This window comes from Pimephales promelas, chromosome 15 (genome assembly GCF_988280905.1).
Source record: "Pimephales promelas chromosome 15, fPimPro1.hap1.1, whole genome shotgun sequence".
NCBI lineage: Eukaryota > Metazoa > Chordata > Actinopteri > Cypriniformes > Leuciscidae > Pimephales > Pimephales promelas.
This window is the reverse complement of record NC_142783.1, coordinates 35,359,795-35,376,501: the sequence shown is the minus strand read 5'-3', so window position 1 is coordinate 35,376,501 and position 16,707 is coordinate 35,359,795. Positions and strand designations below refer to the sequence as shown.

General features: G+C 35.5%; 1 protein-coding gene across 2 annotated transcripts in view; it reads left to right on the top strand.

Annotated features, from left to right (window-relative positions):
- LOC120477684 (formin) overlaps positions 1 to 16,707 on the top strand; it is a 56,235-nt gene that overhangs the window by 31,008 nt on the left and 8,520 nt on the right. For both annotated transcript variants that reach the window (XM_039669384.2, XM_089120623.1), the window contains 7 exons: positions 980 to 1,041; positions 1,852 to 1,940; positions 3,137 to 3,266; positions 5,451 to 5,597; positions 5,685 to 5,744; positions 7,168 to 7,288; positions 16,125 to 16,217. In XM_039669384.2, the coding sequence (XP_039525318.2) occupies positions 980 to 1,041; positions 1,852 to 1,940; positions 3,137 to 3,266; positions 5,451 to 5,597; positions 5,685 to 5,744; positions 7,168 to 7,288; positions 16,125 to 16,217 (702 nt within the window). The remainder of the gene's footprint in view (positions 1 to 979; positions 1,042 to 1,851; positions 1,941 to 3,136; positions 3,267 to 5,450; positions 5,598 to 5,684; positions 5,745 to 7,167; positions 7,289 to 16,124; positions 16,218 to 16,707) is intronic.

Here is a 16,707-nt window from a genome sequence, read left to right as displayed (position 1 = left end):
CTCTGGGCAACATCTCAACTTTGCGTTACACACGTCCTGTTTCCACGTCCTGTCCTGACTGTTTTTAAGTGATGAAAATGTCCTGGTTTTCAAAAAAACTGCTGGGAAGGATCAGTTCTACAGCAAAATATAGATGGGCAAACAAGGTGGACGAGGAAGAAAAACAAGATAAAGAGAATGAAAACTAAAGATATAAATAGATTTTGTTAGTTCGTTTTAGTAAGTTTGTGAGAGCTATTTTTTGTTACATTTGGAGGCATTTCTTTTAGTTATTTATTATTTATGTATTTATTTTTCTAATACAGAAGACATTATTTCATTATTTAAGATCATTATTTCTTTCATTCGGTTTTTCATTCGGTCATCTGTCATAATAAAACATTAAGACATGAATATGATCACCCTAGTATAGTATTCTATTATTATTTCTGTTTTACATTAAGCGCCATCTAACGTCAGGGAATGAATTTGCATGTTCACTCGGCTCATCGTCAGAGAAAAGCGTTTGGCTGTGAACACAAAAAACGCGTTGAAAAACGCTGACGAATAACGCGCGCTGATATTCGTCCCGGTGTGTACGGGCCTTTAGTGTGAAAGTGTGAGTGTGTGTGAGAAAATGTGTGTGTGTTAGTGTGTGTGAGTGAGTGTGTGTGTGTGTGTGTGTGCGTGTGTGTGTGTGTGTGTTTGGAATGGTTGCAGTTCTCCGAGCGCCTGCATGTCTGATCTCTTTGATTTGTTTATTGTAGCCGGTGACTCTCCACAGCGCCAACACGAGCAACACCTCCTTAATGATCTGAGTGTCAAAACTATCACACACACACACACACACACACACACACACACACACACTCTTCCAGTGCTTCAGACTCCCTTATCTCTGTGTTTTCTGAGTGGATCTGGCGGCTCTAACCTGTAAATATGAAATGAATGATGTAGAGATGATGAGTGTGTGTGTTCCTCATGAGTGTGTGTGTTGCAGCGGTCCTGACGGTGGATCACTCTGTGGTGGATCTGGAGACCATCGAGGCTTTATATGAAAATGTGAGTACATAAAGAAACCCGAGAGCGCAGAAGAATGTTCACGAGATTCTGCTTTTGTTTTCTACAGTCGTGTTTTAACAGCACCAGCTGTTCGTCTCACCAATAAAACGGCCTTTATTATTTCATTAAACGCTTTTATTAGTGCGTGTGTTACTAACTCTAACCATGAGCTGATGATTTGATCCGTTTTAAGAGGGTAAATGATATGCATTATATATAGATATATGTATATATATATATATATATATGAAGAGTTCAGATGCAAAAGCCTCTAAGTGCCATTTGAAATTTTCTTGTATATTTATTTATAATTAGCTTGTATATTTAAGTTCAGTAATTTCACTTAAATGACAATGAAGATTATTTTTTATTTATTTAAGTGAAATTACTGAACTTAAATATACAAGCTTGATAAAAATGGTCATTCTAGAAGAAAATTTCAAATGGCATTTAGAGGCTTTTGCATCTGAACTCTTCATATATATATATATATACTGTATATTTACGGTTATCTGAATGACTAGTTAGTCTTCAGGAGGTCCTGTATAAATATGCTAGTTTAGAAACTTGTCTTAGTGATAAATGGACACTAAATACATTTATTTATGGATAGAAATATATTTTACGTAAGAACTTATGGATTATGAATGATAATAACTGCAACATTGCACGAAATGATTGATCCTAGATGAACTGATGAATGTTTTTGCATCATTGATGTTGAATCGTGATTGGTGCCGTTTAATCGTGCATTTGCTGAAATGAGTAATAAATTGCTGATATGATATTTGTCATATTGAATGTTTGCAGAGAGCTCAGCCGGATGAACTGGCGAAGATCAGGAAACATTACGAGACGTCTAAAGAAGAGGAAGTGAAGCTCCTGGATAAACCAGAACAGTACGTCCTTCAAAGTTCAAACGCGCTCGTTCTAACAGGAAATGCGTCGTGAACCAGATCAGAGACTGTTGTGCAGGATTTTAGGACAAGTCATAATTATATTTATAATCAGAATCTTAAATATCTTAAAGAAAAGCCTTAATTATCGTTCCAAGAGTCTTTTTTCAGTATGCTTAAATAAAGGTGAATTAAAGATGATTTAAGATGATTTAATTAAATAAATGTGAGCGATGTGTGGTTCAAAATTAAAATATATATATATATATATATATACATACATATATACATGATTTATCATTTTGACTCCCTTTTCTTACAGAAAGTTTTAAAGACTGAAGATTTGGCCGTTTAATAAAAAACGTTTAATAAAAAAAAAAACATATTATTATTTAACAATTTGTTAAGAGCCTCATCCGAGCACGAGAAGCTCTCACACTAAATGCACAATAACGCTATACAGACACCAGTAACACCACATTCAAAACGTCTATTTTAAAAGAAAAATATTAATGTGTTTTTCTTGTTTATGTGAATGTTGAGGGAACATTTCACTGTATCGTTCATCACACATTATGGAATGTAACATTTGAATGTTCCAGAAACATTCAGAACTAAGTTAGTAGCGACATTTAAAATATGACAAACGTCCTATTGAATTATTTTATATCAAAAGGTTCCATGAATGATGTATAAATAATATTTTTGTGCTAATGTTTAGAGAACATTTGAACTGGTCTATTAACGTTACTTGAAGTACATTTGTTCATACATTTGAGAGAACCTTGTTAGTGTGGTTACAGCTCCAATTAAACACATTATTAGTATTAGTATAATAATAAATGCTTTAACAAAAATATGCTTGTATTTTTCTGAATGAACATCTCGTCCCACAAACGTTAGCGGATTAATGCGATTGTTATAAAAACTGAGGAACACACATCTGAACCGTTCCTGTAAAACCAATGAACATGTTTCTTCTGTGCTTGACCTTTGACCCTTCACTGTAGTGAGTCAGTGTGAGTCTGCGTATGCTAATGTAACCGGAACCGGCGATCTCTGCACATGATTGTGTGTCTGTGACTCGTGCCGCTAATATTTGACGTAATTACACTTAAGTGCAGGTAGTTATATCCAGACGTGTGTGAGGACGTCTGAGGTGTTTGATGTTGTGTGTTCCTCTTTCATCTCGTGTGCAGATTCCTGTACGAACTCTCCCAGATCCCGGATTTCGCGGGCCGCGCGCACTGCATCATATTTCGGACCGTGTTCGTGGACTCCATGTCTTCTGTCCACCGTAAAGTGGAGACCATCTCTACTGTGTGCAAGGTCAAGTCAAGCCCTAGATTTATTGGAGCATATTTGTTGTTCATCCAAGTTGGTTAATGATGTCACGCAGGTGGTGGAGTAATTACTTCTTTTTATGAATCAGTTTTGGCATTTGACGACTAATTTTCATTTTTCCATAGTTATTTTGCTTTGTTTGCAGATTCACAAATAGGCTCGATCTTACGCACATGAAGCACTTTTAATAGCATTTATATCCATATGCCAATGAGATTCAGTTATATAATAATAATAATAATAATAGCACTTATATCGATATGCAAATGAGATGCAGTTATATAATAATAATAATAATAGCACTTATATCCATATGCCAATGAGATTCAGTTATATTATAATAATAATAGCACTTATATCCATACACAAATGAGAGGCAAATAATAATAATAATAATAGCACTTATATCAATACACAAATGAGATTCAGTTATATAATAATAATAATAATAGCACTTATATCGATATTCAAATGAGATTCGGTTAATAATAATAATAGCACTTATATCCATATGCAAATGAGATGCAGTTAATAATAATAATAGCACTTATATCCATATGCAAATGAGATTCAGTTATATAATAATAATAATAATAGCACTTATATCCATACACAAATGAGATGCAAATAATAATAATAATAATAATAGCACTTATATCAATACACAAATGAGATTCAGTTATATAATAATAATAATAATAGCACTTATATCGATATTCAAATGAGATTCGGTTAATAATAATAATAGCACTTATATCCATATGCAAATGAGATTCAGTTATATAATAATAATAATAGTACTTAAATCCATATGCAAATTAGATGCAGTTAATAATAATAATAGCACTTATGTCCATACACAAATGAGATTCAGTTATATAATAATAATAATAATAATAATAATAGCACTTATATCGATATTCAAATGAGATTCAGTTATATAATAATAATAGCACTTATATCCATACACAAATGAGATGCAGTTAATAATAATAATAGCACTTATATCCATATGCAAATGAGATTCAGTTATATTATAATAGTAATAATAGCACTTATATCCATATTCAAATGAGATTCAGTTATATAATAATAATAGCACTTATATCCATATTCAAATGAGATTCAGTTATATAATAATAATAGCACTTATATCCATACACAAATGAGATGCAGTTAATAATAATAATAGCACTTATATCCATATGCAAATGAGATTCAGTTATATTATAATAATAATAATAGCACTTATATCCATATTCAAATGAGATTCAGTTATATAATAATAATAGCACTTATATCCATACACAAATGAGTTTCGGTTATATAATAATAATAATAATAATAATAGCACTTATATCCATACGCAATTTATGCAAATGAGATGCAGTTAATAATAATAATAGCACTTATATCCATATGCACATGAGATTCGGTTATTTAATAGTAATAATAATAATAGCACTTATATCCATACACAAATGAGATGCAGTTAATAATAATAGCACTTATATCCATATGCACATGAGATTCGGTTATTTAATAATAATAATAGCACTTATATCCATACACAAATGAGATTTTGTTATATAATAATATTAGTAATAATAATAGCAGTTAATCCATACACAAATGAGATGTGCTTATATAATAATAATAATAGTAAAAATGATAGAACTTATATCCATATGCAAATGAGATGCGGTTATATAATAAAATAATAGCACTTATATCCATATGCAAATGAGATTCGGTTATATAATAATAATAGCACATGCACACTCTTCAAGAACTATTTCAAATAACAAAATAATGCAAAATACATAAACATCATAAAGTCAGAAATAAAATGTATATGCAAACCCTTCACTAAAGTAGACATGCAACAAGATGAGGTCATGTGAGACTGATTGAAATAATTATTGTTGCATGGTGCAAGACTTTTTGAATTAGTGTGTTTATATTCGATTATTCCTTCCAATTCCAAAGTAATGAACATCAAACATGATCCCCTCGACTCGTTTCATTGAACTTACACCAAAAAACAAACAAAAAGGATAAAAAATGTAATCAGAAAAAAATATTTATATGAGACCTGTGACAAAATGAGGTCATGTGACCCCGCTAGTATGCTTGATGTGTGTGTGTGTGTTTGCTGTGCTTCTACAGGTGTTTCTTGAGTATGACAGTGTGAAGGATGTGATCGGTGTCATTTTGGCCTTTGGAAACTACATGAACGGTGGAAACCGGACCAGAGGACAGGCGGATGGATTCGGACTGGAGATTCTTCCTAAACTAAAAGATGTCAAGAGCAGGGTATTAAAATAATAACACTATGAACTCGCATGTTTGCATGAGATATGGTCACCTCAACCTCTAATCATCCTCTCCTTCCCCCATCAGGACAATCATGTGAGCCTGGTGGATTATGTGGTGTCTTACTACCTGCGAAACATGGACGAGGTACGGCCGCTAAATCCAAACACTCTCAGCGGGGCTTTAACCCCATAAACGGACTGTAACTTTCATGCAATGCAATAAAAGAAGCAAAGCCATCTGAAGAAATCAGAGATGTGGTGGTGCGGACGAACTGATGCTCTTCTGTCTCGCTTTACAGCACAAATATCTAAACTTTCTTAATTCAAGATGCATTTAATGGAGAAGCCAAATGACTGAAGATATTAAGTCTTGTTTTCTGGAAAGTCTGTCAATATTCATTTAATTCAAGATTAAAACAAGAATCTGTCAACGGAGTCAGAAAAAACATTCAAACTGTTATTTTTGTGCCACCATCGGCAGATATTTGTTCTTGTTTTAAGCAAAAACATTCATTTTGATTCATTTTAGTGGAATGAGTATACATAACTCATTTAATCCCAACATTCCCAATCAATGTAGAAAATGCCACCTAGAGACACGAACTTTATACCATTGCTCATGGAAGTGCCCTCAAGTTCAACTTTTTTGGGAACTTTTTGTCTTTGGTGGTGAAACAGAATGTCCTCAAATGTCCTAAACTTTGTATATTTAATATTTCCCCTGAAACTTGAACTTAAATGAACTCTGGTATGAAAATGTTGACCTTCTGTTTATTACAAACAAAACTTAGTCATTCGTCATTGGAAAAACACAGAAAGCCCTAATTTTAAACAACGGTTACAGGAATTGTTGTTTGACTAGGGAGAAACTCACATATATTGTTCAGGGAAAACCTCAAAAGTTTGTCATAGTATTGAACCCCTTTATATATATATATATATATATATATATATTTTATTTTTTTTTTTTTGAAGATATATGAACCAAATAGTTTATTTTCTGTGTAACCAGGCATAGAATTTTTATATAGTTTTTTATTCTTATTTAAATGTTTCTAAAACGTTTCTGAAACATTTTTCAGAAAACAAGACTTAATATCTTCGGTCTGCATCTCAAGTAAATGTATGTTGATTTAAGAATGTTTTCTCAGCTAACGGGAAACAATTCTTCCAGTTATGTTAGTATAATGGCTATTCGAAATATCTGATCTTTAATAATGTTCTCAAAACATTATTTATACTTTGTTTATGGAATGTTTTTTTAAATGTTTCAGTTTGTCTAACGCTTTTTTAAATGTTGCTAGTGCTACTTTTTTTGGAACATTCAGAGAACATTCAAAAGTAACATTCCCATAATGTTCGATGAATGAGGAAATAGAATGTTCCGGTAACCAAAAACAACAGCAGCTGGACAGTTTTGAACGTTTATAGAACATTCAGAAATAATGTTTTCTTAACCTAAACGGTAATGTCAGCAAGAAGGGTCGATATCTGTAATAGAAAACAAGACAAAAATGCCAAGTAAGAAATTCTTTTTTTCTGAAAGGTAGTTGTTGTTGTTGTTTTAGACTGCAGGAACAGAGAAAAGTGTTTTCCCGCTGCCTGAACCTCAGGATCTCTTCCAAGCTGCACAGGTCAAGTTTGAAGATCTCGCAAAAGACCTTCGCAAGTTAAAGAAAGAGCTGACAGGTATGAGTCCATCCGCCGGTGTGTGGAGACAGAACCACAGAAAGTAGAAAAAGTGCTTTAAAATGTGACTTTTTGACATTTAAGTCCTGGAAAATCCTTGAAAACAGCTGTATTTATGAGGAAGTGCTTTACTTGCTTTATATTTTTTCGAAAAAAATACAAATACAATCTTTTCACGCAAAATTAACACTACAGCTCATCTGATAAACCCCATCAGATCTTTTTTTCTTACAAATTACGCCAACATTAGAATATAAAATATTATTTATTGAACAAGAATAGCCATTGTAAACTTTGTATTTAATATACATTATTAAATGCGTTAGTAGTTGTACTTTGGATGCCTTAAAAAAAAAATACCAAGACGTTGTTTGATCAGTGAGATCTCTGATTGTAGTCCTTGAACACTAAAAAAGTCCTGGAATTTGTTTTTACATTATCTGCCAGCAAATGAGCTCAGAAGTGATTCATTCTAGTGAATCTTTTGAGTTCTTTCGATTGATTCACTCATTGCTTCAGTGAGTCATCGAATCGTTCGCCCAAACCTTTTATTATCCTTTATCCGAATGATTTTGCTGCAATGTTCATCTGTCCATTTAAAAATCAGCTTAAAGCCACTTCTTTTCACGAAACAGTTTTTACACTGGAAAAAAAACGCTTTTACCACAGTTGTGCTCGGGGCCGCCGCAGGGGTCAAAGGTCATGCCCCCCCAGCCCCTGGTGTCTGCAATTATTTAAATCAGCCAATAATATGGCATATGAAAGCAATTAGATATGCTCTCTCCTCATTCCCCTCCATTTGAGAATCGTTGTTAAAAACTCTGATCCTCAGTGACCCGAGGGAAAAACACAGAACGGCTACAAAACCACTGCCGCCCCACCTCGAGCTGTCTGTCACTCACTTATTAGCACAAAAATGCAAGACAATAAATATTCGCATTTGATCCACACCACAACAAAAAAAAGCCCCGTCTGGCGTGCGAGTCCCCGGGCGTTGGCATGAGATCGTAAGGAGAGTGTTGCAAGCGCACCTACGACTCAGTCTTTCTGGACACGGATAAATATTTATGCCATGCTATCATAAAGAGCTGCAAGTGTTCCTAATTATTCCTCCAGTCATTTCTGTGTGAAGTGAGAGCGGAGAGGAAGTCGAGGTGGTGAAGAAAGAGTTTCCGAGATTTGAGGTCTGTGCATCTGACGTACACGTGTGAGGCTCTCGAGACGCGGCCCTACTTCTGATCATCCAGCGCACGCGAGTGTTTCACTGCAGGGAATAAACATGGATCCTTCAAAGAGTGTCAATCTGGAAAAATAAATTCAAGGACCTGGAAATTTTTTAAAAATATATACGGGTGACACGGGAAAAATCCTGCAAAAGTTCATTTATTTCAGTAATTCAACTTAAAAGATGAAACTAATATATTATATTGACTCATTACATGCAAAGTGAGATATTTCAAGCCTTTATTTATATGAAAACCTTTTCACAATATTTTAGGGTTTTCATAAGCTGTGAGTCATAATCATCAACATTATAACAAATAACGGCTTGAAGTGCACATCATTATTGTGTTAATAATCTTGAATGAGAATCAGTTCCTCTTGAGAAGCAGCTTCTCTTCTCTGATGATGTGGGCGGGGCTATAACCTGTCACTCACCTGAGATCAGCCAATAGCAAACCACAACCATCCAATCAGACACAATCAAGCCCCGCCCACATGCGTTCTTGTTGCAGAAGTGTTTAACTCGGATATACGACACAGAGGAGAAATGAAAACGTGTAAAATGAACTAAGAGAAAGTGCGCAACTAAATGATGTTTATAGTCCGTTGAGTCATTACTAGTAATATTGTCGGATCCGTGTTGCGGATTTACATAGAAACTCAAAACTCTTTGCCATAACCCACCAAAATAGTTTGGTTTAGAAAATTATGACAGAAATATTTTACTATTGGACAGTAACAACACATTTGATTAAAGCAGTGTTTTTAAGGAATATCGTGCAATATTGTTTTAATTTAAACAGTAAACCTGTTGTGCAGCACTTCATTTGATTACATTTATAAAATAACGATTTTAACGACACGATAACTCGTCACGACTAAAATAGTGCGCACACTTATTATGATATCTACTGTAATCTGCGGGGTTTTAATTCATCAGTTCCTGCCTTTCAATCCCAAACACCAAATAACACATATTCTTTTCTTCCTAACTAAAAAAATTAAGATTTTCTTAAGAAAAAATGTGAAAATTTCAAGAATTGCACTTACTTACTTCTTACAAGAATGTTCTTAACCCCTGATGTGTCACCATATTTAAAACAGTAATATCCTATACTAAACCTAAACTAATATTGACAGACTATGTGTCATTTGAAAGCCTACAATTTGTAGTTGATTTTCAAAATAATGTCAATTTGCTATAAATCAACTATCAATTTGCAGCAAGAATATTTTCATACTCCTAAGGCGTGTTCAGACCCTTATTTAGTAAATAGTGATGAACATGAAAATCATGAAAGATTGGTAGAAACCTCCATTTGTTTTCATGCCAAGAGTTCGAAAGATAGCATGCATTAGTTTTTTTGTCGTTGAAAAAAAGGCCTGAAAAATTTTTAAGAAGATTTCTGTGAGTCCGGCCCCAGATGACTTGATAACTCCTGTCAGAGTCGTGAGTCGTCGTCCCCGCTCGTCTCGTGTGTGTTTAAGTGTTTGTGTTTGCTGATTTTACACCCGTGGCGTGTGACACGGCCTGGCGCAGGGGTCGCGACCCGGGGTCGTTCTCAGGGGCCGTTACATGTCTGAACGCTGAGACGGAGATGCCCTGAGACGCCCTGACTGCCCTCCACAGCGCTCTCTTCAACTCCAGCAGAAATCTGATCTGCGCTTCTGCTCCTTTACTTTCAGCAGGGTTAAAAGAGTCCCTCACACACTCTTACACACACATACACACTCCTATACATCCTTACACACTCTCACACACTCTTCAGTTCGATTCCATATACAGGTGAAACTCAAGAAAGTAGAATATCATGCAACTGTTCAGTAATTCAACTTAAAGGGTTAGTTCACCCAAAAATGAAAATTCTGTCAGTATTTTCTCACCCTCATGTTGTTCAACCCCGTAAGACCTTCGTTCGTCTTCGCGACACAAATTAAAATATTTAAGATATTAAGATCGCTCCTGCATACTAGTCCATAGGCTTCTTGAGGGAATGACTCTTGCTGGCCTCGAAAAGTCATTAAAGACATCGTTAAAATAGTCAGTGGCTCAATCTTAACTTTATCAAACGACGAGAACACTTTTTGTGCGCAAAAACAAACAAAAATAACGACTTTATTTCAACTATTGGTTTATTTCTCCCTCTGCGCGAGTCAGGTTACTAGTTTAATAGCGTAAGCTTCTGTTATTGTACGTCACACGCATCACACACATGACCAGCGTCGGCCAATAGTGAGCCTACGTGTGACGTAGCTTTACGCAATCGTTAACTGACTACAGGCCCATGGAGAAGGAAGTGAATAGTTGAAATAAAGTCGTTATTTTTGTTGTTTTTGCGCACAAAAAGTGTTCTCGTCGTTTTATAAAGTTAAGATTGAGCCCCTGTAGTCACTTGGACTATTTTAACGATGTCTTTAATGACTTTTCGATGCCAACAAGAGTCATTCCCTCAAGAAGCCTATGGAGCGATCTTAATATCTTAAATATCTTAATTTGTGTTGCGAAGATGAACGAAGGTCTTACGGGGTTGGAACAACATGAGGGTGAGGAAATACTGACAGAATTTTTTATTTTTGGGTGAACTAACCCTTTAAAGATGAAACTAATATATTATATAGACTCATTACATGCAAAGGGAGATATCTCAAGCCTTTATTTGTTATAATTGTGACGATTATGAATTACAGATTCACCTTTTCACAATATTCTAATTTTGAATTTGGTGTTTTCATAAGCTGTAAGCCATAATCAGCAAAATTATAACAACTAAAGGCTTGAAATATCTCACTTTACATGTAATGAGTCTATATAATATATTTGTTCCACCTTTAAGTTGAATCTCTGAAATAAATGAACTTTTGCATCATATTCTCATTTTTCGAGTATATTTAATTCAGATAAAGCATCATTGTCAGGAGTTAGCTTGAATTGCAGCATTAAAAAAGTCAAATATTGTCTCTTTTGTGTTCAGAGAATAGTCATGTTAATAATGTGGTCGTGTCTGCGCAGCCGGGGAAGAGCATAAGAGCCGTCTCGTTTGTGATCCGCCGGTGGGGTGTGTGATTTCCCTGGGAAGCTCGACCGCAGTTCCCAACACAAAACCCCACTCGCCGCTCCATGCTCGGGAATATCCAGGCAACTCCGGACAAAATCATGAAAACACCACAGAACCCTCAGAGGCGGCGAGCACAAGGAAGCACAGCTGTTTTCCCTACAGTTTAATGACAGCAGACAAACATCATCGTATGAGTAATGAGGATCGAAGAACAACAGCTCTGGACTCGCCGACGTTATTGAACGTTTCCAGATGAAGAGCCTTCCCAAAACTATCCGTGTTTCACTTGTTTTCCAGCACAAATATCTAAAACATTCTTAATATCCGAAGTCATTTTGCTTGAAGATGTTCTTATAAATGCATCAAAATGAAGCTTGTAAAACAAGAGCACATATCTGCCATTGGGGTCATAAAAAAAACATGCTTTTTGCTCCATTGGCAGATATTTGTTCTCTTCGTTTCCAGAAAACAACACTCAAAACTATCCGTGGAACCAAAGCATTGTGGGAAGAGCCGACGCTCATGAAGTCATTTGAATTCATATACACCATATCTGCAGTCATTTTGCTTCATGATGTAAGACTGTTTAGATATTGAAACACCAAAGCAAGAAAACATGCATGTGTTTGCGTGTCATTTTACTCCACGTCGGTCTCTGCGTTTATTTTATAAAGTGGCGCATCAATGGAGCCCATATGCCACGAGTCGAGACAATGGAGACATTCCTGGTATCCGCCAATGATGAAAGAGCGAATTAACCCAAACCATGCTTTTACACGCATACAAACTGCGGCTCACAGGGCTTTAGACGTCATGTTTTGGAAAGTCTTTCAGGAGACGAGACGTTTGTCTGCTGGGTTATTTATATAGCATGCAGTGGATCATTTCCATCAGAGCAAAGCCCAAGAATTTCACTAGATAATCCACAATTATATACAACCTCGGAGCGCTGTCAGAGCTCGGTATATATTACGCTTCTGACGGGCCAAGGCCGGCGCGGCCAGATAAATCTGCTCTCGGGTATTAGCGCTCGCTACCTGAGGCTTACAGCGATGCTCCCTGGAACCGAAGCATTGTGGGAAGAGCCGACGCTCATGAAGTCGGTCTGCGTATCCCGGAGCACGTGCTGTATTTGAATTCATTCTACAGTGTAAATCACACACAGTCATACTGAAAACGTCAAAGACAGTCTCGAAAACACGCTCGGAAGTGAGTGGAGGCGGGGCTCATTTGCATATTCATAGAAACGCGCATACTAAATGAGGCGAGGGTGTCGAGTTTTGTTTCATTTTCATTTAGTTTACCCTAAAGCAGGGGTTTTCAAACTTTTTTTGTGTGAGGACCACTATTTGTAATCAAGATTTTTCACGGACCACCTCATAATACACATATTATGATATTTATTACATATTATAATCAGGTTCATTTGAACAACAGGCTTATTTTCATAGCAATGGAGTATGAAATCTATACAGCAGTAAGAACACTTGGATATGAAGAGTTCAGATGCAAAAGCCTCTAAATGCCATTTGAAATTTTCTTCTTTAATGATGATTTTTGTCGAACTTGTATATTTAAGTTCAGTAATTTCACTTAAATAACAATTAATAGGTAATCATCATTGCCATTTAAGTGAAATCACTGAACTTAAATATACAAGCTTGACAAAAATCATCATTAAAGAAGAAAATTTCAAATGGCACTTAGAGGCTTTTGCATCTGAACTCTTCATATAGTCAGCATTTCAAAACCTTTAGCGATTTTAGGGGATTATTAATGTTAATCTTAAGAGTTCTACAAGTCCTCAAAAAGTAGACTTGAGAACATATTTGCCTTTGCCCTATAACGTTATACATTTAAAAGAAAACCCAGTCCTAATGTTATTCCAGGTTGAAAATAAAGTTGTCAAAAGGAAAAGCCATTGGAGTCTACAGTATTTGCCAGCCCGATGAACGTAATATCCTCCTTTGTCACCCTTCACATCTTTCCCTTCCTCTTTGTATCGTCTGTCTAATATAGACAAATATTAAAAACAAACAACTAAGTAAATGCTCACCTAACCTGTTGCTATCCACCGATCCGGGTGTTGTGGTTTTGACGACACGGAGCTTGAACGTCACGGCCGAGCGCCACTAGCCTATTTTAGTAATCACACAATAGCTTGACAATTTAATTTACATTTTATATAAATATAGGCCTACATATTCTTTTTACTTTTTTAAATGGGAATTTATTGGTAAAATATTTTATATTTTATTTTGCCTTTTCACGGCCCACCTGCAGTACCCTCACGGACCACTAGTGGTTTGGGAATCGCTGCCCTGAAGTACTAAAATAACTAAAACTAATAAATTTTTTTTTTTTTAATAAAAGAGACATATTTAAAAAAAAAAAAAAAAAAATACAGGTAATAAAAATTACAAAAACGTAAAAACTTTAATACAATTGAAGTGTGAAACATTTATTCAAAATAACCAAAACTGTTCAAATATATATCAATAACACTGACATGTGCGTATATTAATTATTCACAATAAGCATCTAAAAATTAAATCAAGTTCATGCGACTTTTTTGAAATAGCTATTTTATTCATGTAGAGTTTATGTAAAGATTAATCTTTATGTTGTTATTCCAGAGAACAAATCAATTGCCGTTTAGTGAAAGTTTGAGGAGTGTCGTGTCTATATAAAAACATAGCTTTATAAAAATGCGTATAACAGCCCAGATCAATGATAAACACATGCCGGCATTTACTAGATTCATTAATGCTAAACATATCCATACATTGGCTCTGCGAGGAGGCCGAGAGTCTCCTAGTGATTGCTCTCCGCTCTCTGAGTTTGTGTGAACGCAGTTGTTTGGCAGCACAACAAAGACTCTGAGCACAAACAACACACACTCCATCCGGCATCTGGCCCGAGAGGGTTCGTGTGTAACACACACTGCCGTTCATACACCCAGTCTTCAGTGTCACATGACCCTTCAGAAAACACTCTAATATGAGGATCTGATGATCAACAAACATTGATTATTATTATCACTGTTGAAACAGTTGTGTACAATTTCTTTGATGAATAGAAACTTAGTGATTTCTGAAAGGTCATGTGACTCTGAAAACTGGAGTAATGATTGATTTGATCACAGGAATAAATTACACTTTACTGAATATTCACATAGAAAACAGATGATTTACATTATAATCATATTTCACTGTTTTTTGTTTGTATTTTTAATCAAATAAATGCATTACTGGACTTCTTTTAAAAACATTAGAAATCTTTCTAATCCAAAGCTTTTGAGTCTTAGTGTCTGTTGTCAGCTCGTGTGTGTCGTCACAGAGATGATCTCGCTGTGACGATAACGATCCGCATGCTCTGAGTCCTGCTAATCAAAGCACTCTGGCTCTCGCTGTGTGAACGCTAACGTCTCCGCGCTCCGCTTTGATAGTCATCTGTGCGAGGCTCACACACCTCTCGCTCATGTTTCTCTTTAACTCGTTTATGGATGTGCCGGTAATCTGATCCGCAGAACTCACCTGCGCTTCATTAATACAAGCCGTTAGCTCACGTCCTCGCTGATATCTTACTACCGTCCTGTTCTGTGTGTGTGTTGGATTGTGTTCCTGTGATCAAATCAATCATTACTCCAGTCTTCAGAGTCACATGACCCTTCAGAAATCACTCTAATATGAGGATCTGATGATCAAGACACATTTATGACAAAACATTATGAATGTTGAAAAGTTGTTTCTGAGATTTCTGAATCGCTAATAAATCAACTTTTCTTTCCGTTCGCCTAAACAAAAGTACAATAGAGCGTGTCTTGTCCTAATCCTCTGTGTTCTAACCATAAATACGTTTTTATTACATGAAATAGATTCAATCATACAAATCCCCAAAAAGATTTTAAAAATTTTGATTAATGGTCAAAAGATATTTTTCTACCAAATTATTTAATTGCACATTTCTTGTAGAAATTGAAAGATTTATTTACTTGGTTGCAGAACAGAAGTAAGTAGATGGCTATCATTTAATCGCTCTCATCCCCAATCATGTGACGAACTCATCCTCACTCAGAGCTGAATTAAATATTGCTGTATTCATTTTCTGAAAAGAAGAAATCAATTTGTTATTTATACATAAACACAACCATGCTGCAATAAACACTTCAAATAAATAACTGCAATCGTATTGTTGATGCTTCTATCCATAAAAAATCCCAATGGGGAAATACAGTATTTCTGCAGTTACAGTGCTTATATTTTCTCAATTTACTGTTACACTTTGTTAGACAAAGTTGATTTGTGAATAAAAATATTGAAATTACTGATCAAAGATGCTTCAAAAAATCCCCCTGAGAAGAGATGTTCAAATATTCAAATGCCATGTGACTCAAAAACATAATTCCTATAGTGCAATATATTGTGTTTTATTCTGAATAACAAGAAAATTAGTTGAAATGAATATGATAGAGGGTTAAGAAAATAACCCATTTATATCCCAGATGATAACTGTATATAACAGCGAGAACTGACGCTCGTGTGTTCCTCCTGCAGAGTGTGTGAAGGAGGTTCGGCAAGTGTGTGAGAACTCATCCGACGAACATCTTCAGCCCTTCAAGGACAAGATGGAGACCTTCATCAGCACCGGTGAGTCAGAAGCATCATCTGCGCTGTGTAACTTAATAAAGTTATGCAGAATATGCATTGACAAAAACGTCGCTTGCTGCAGGGTATTAGATGTGTACATCAGGTTTAGTGACGTCTTAATCACACAATAACTCAAAACAGAATTAAAAGATCAATGTTGGGATTTATTAATCAATATTTGGTTGATGAAAATGAGATTCCAGTAAATCGAACCCAAAAATGTCCTGAACTCATCCCGAGTAAAAATCCTCTGGGTTCTGACGGGATCATTTTGATTTGAATGCAGTTCTGCTTGCTGTAAAGCTGGTGAACTTTGACCTGTTCCCATAAAGAGCGTCGACCCAGAGCCGAAACCAATCCAGCAGCACTGAGTCACTGAATCACTGACTCTCTGAGTCTCTGAGTCATTAAATCACTGAGTCTCTGAGTCACTGAATCACTGAGTCTCTGAGTCACTGAGTCACTGAGTCACTGAGTCACTGAATCACTG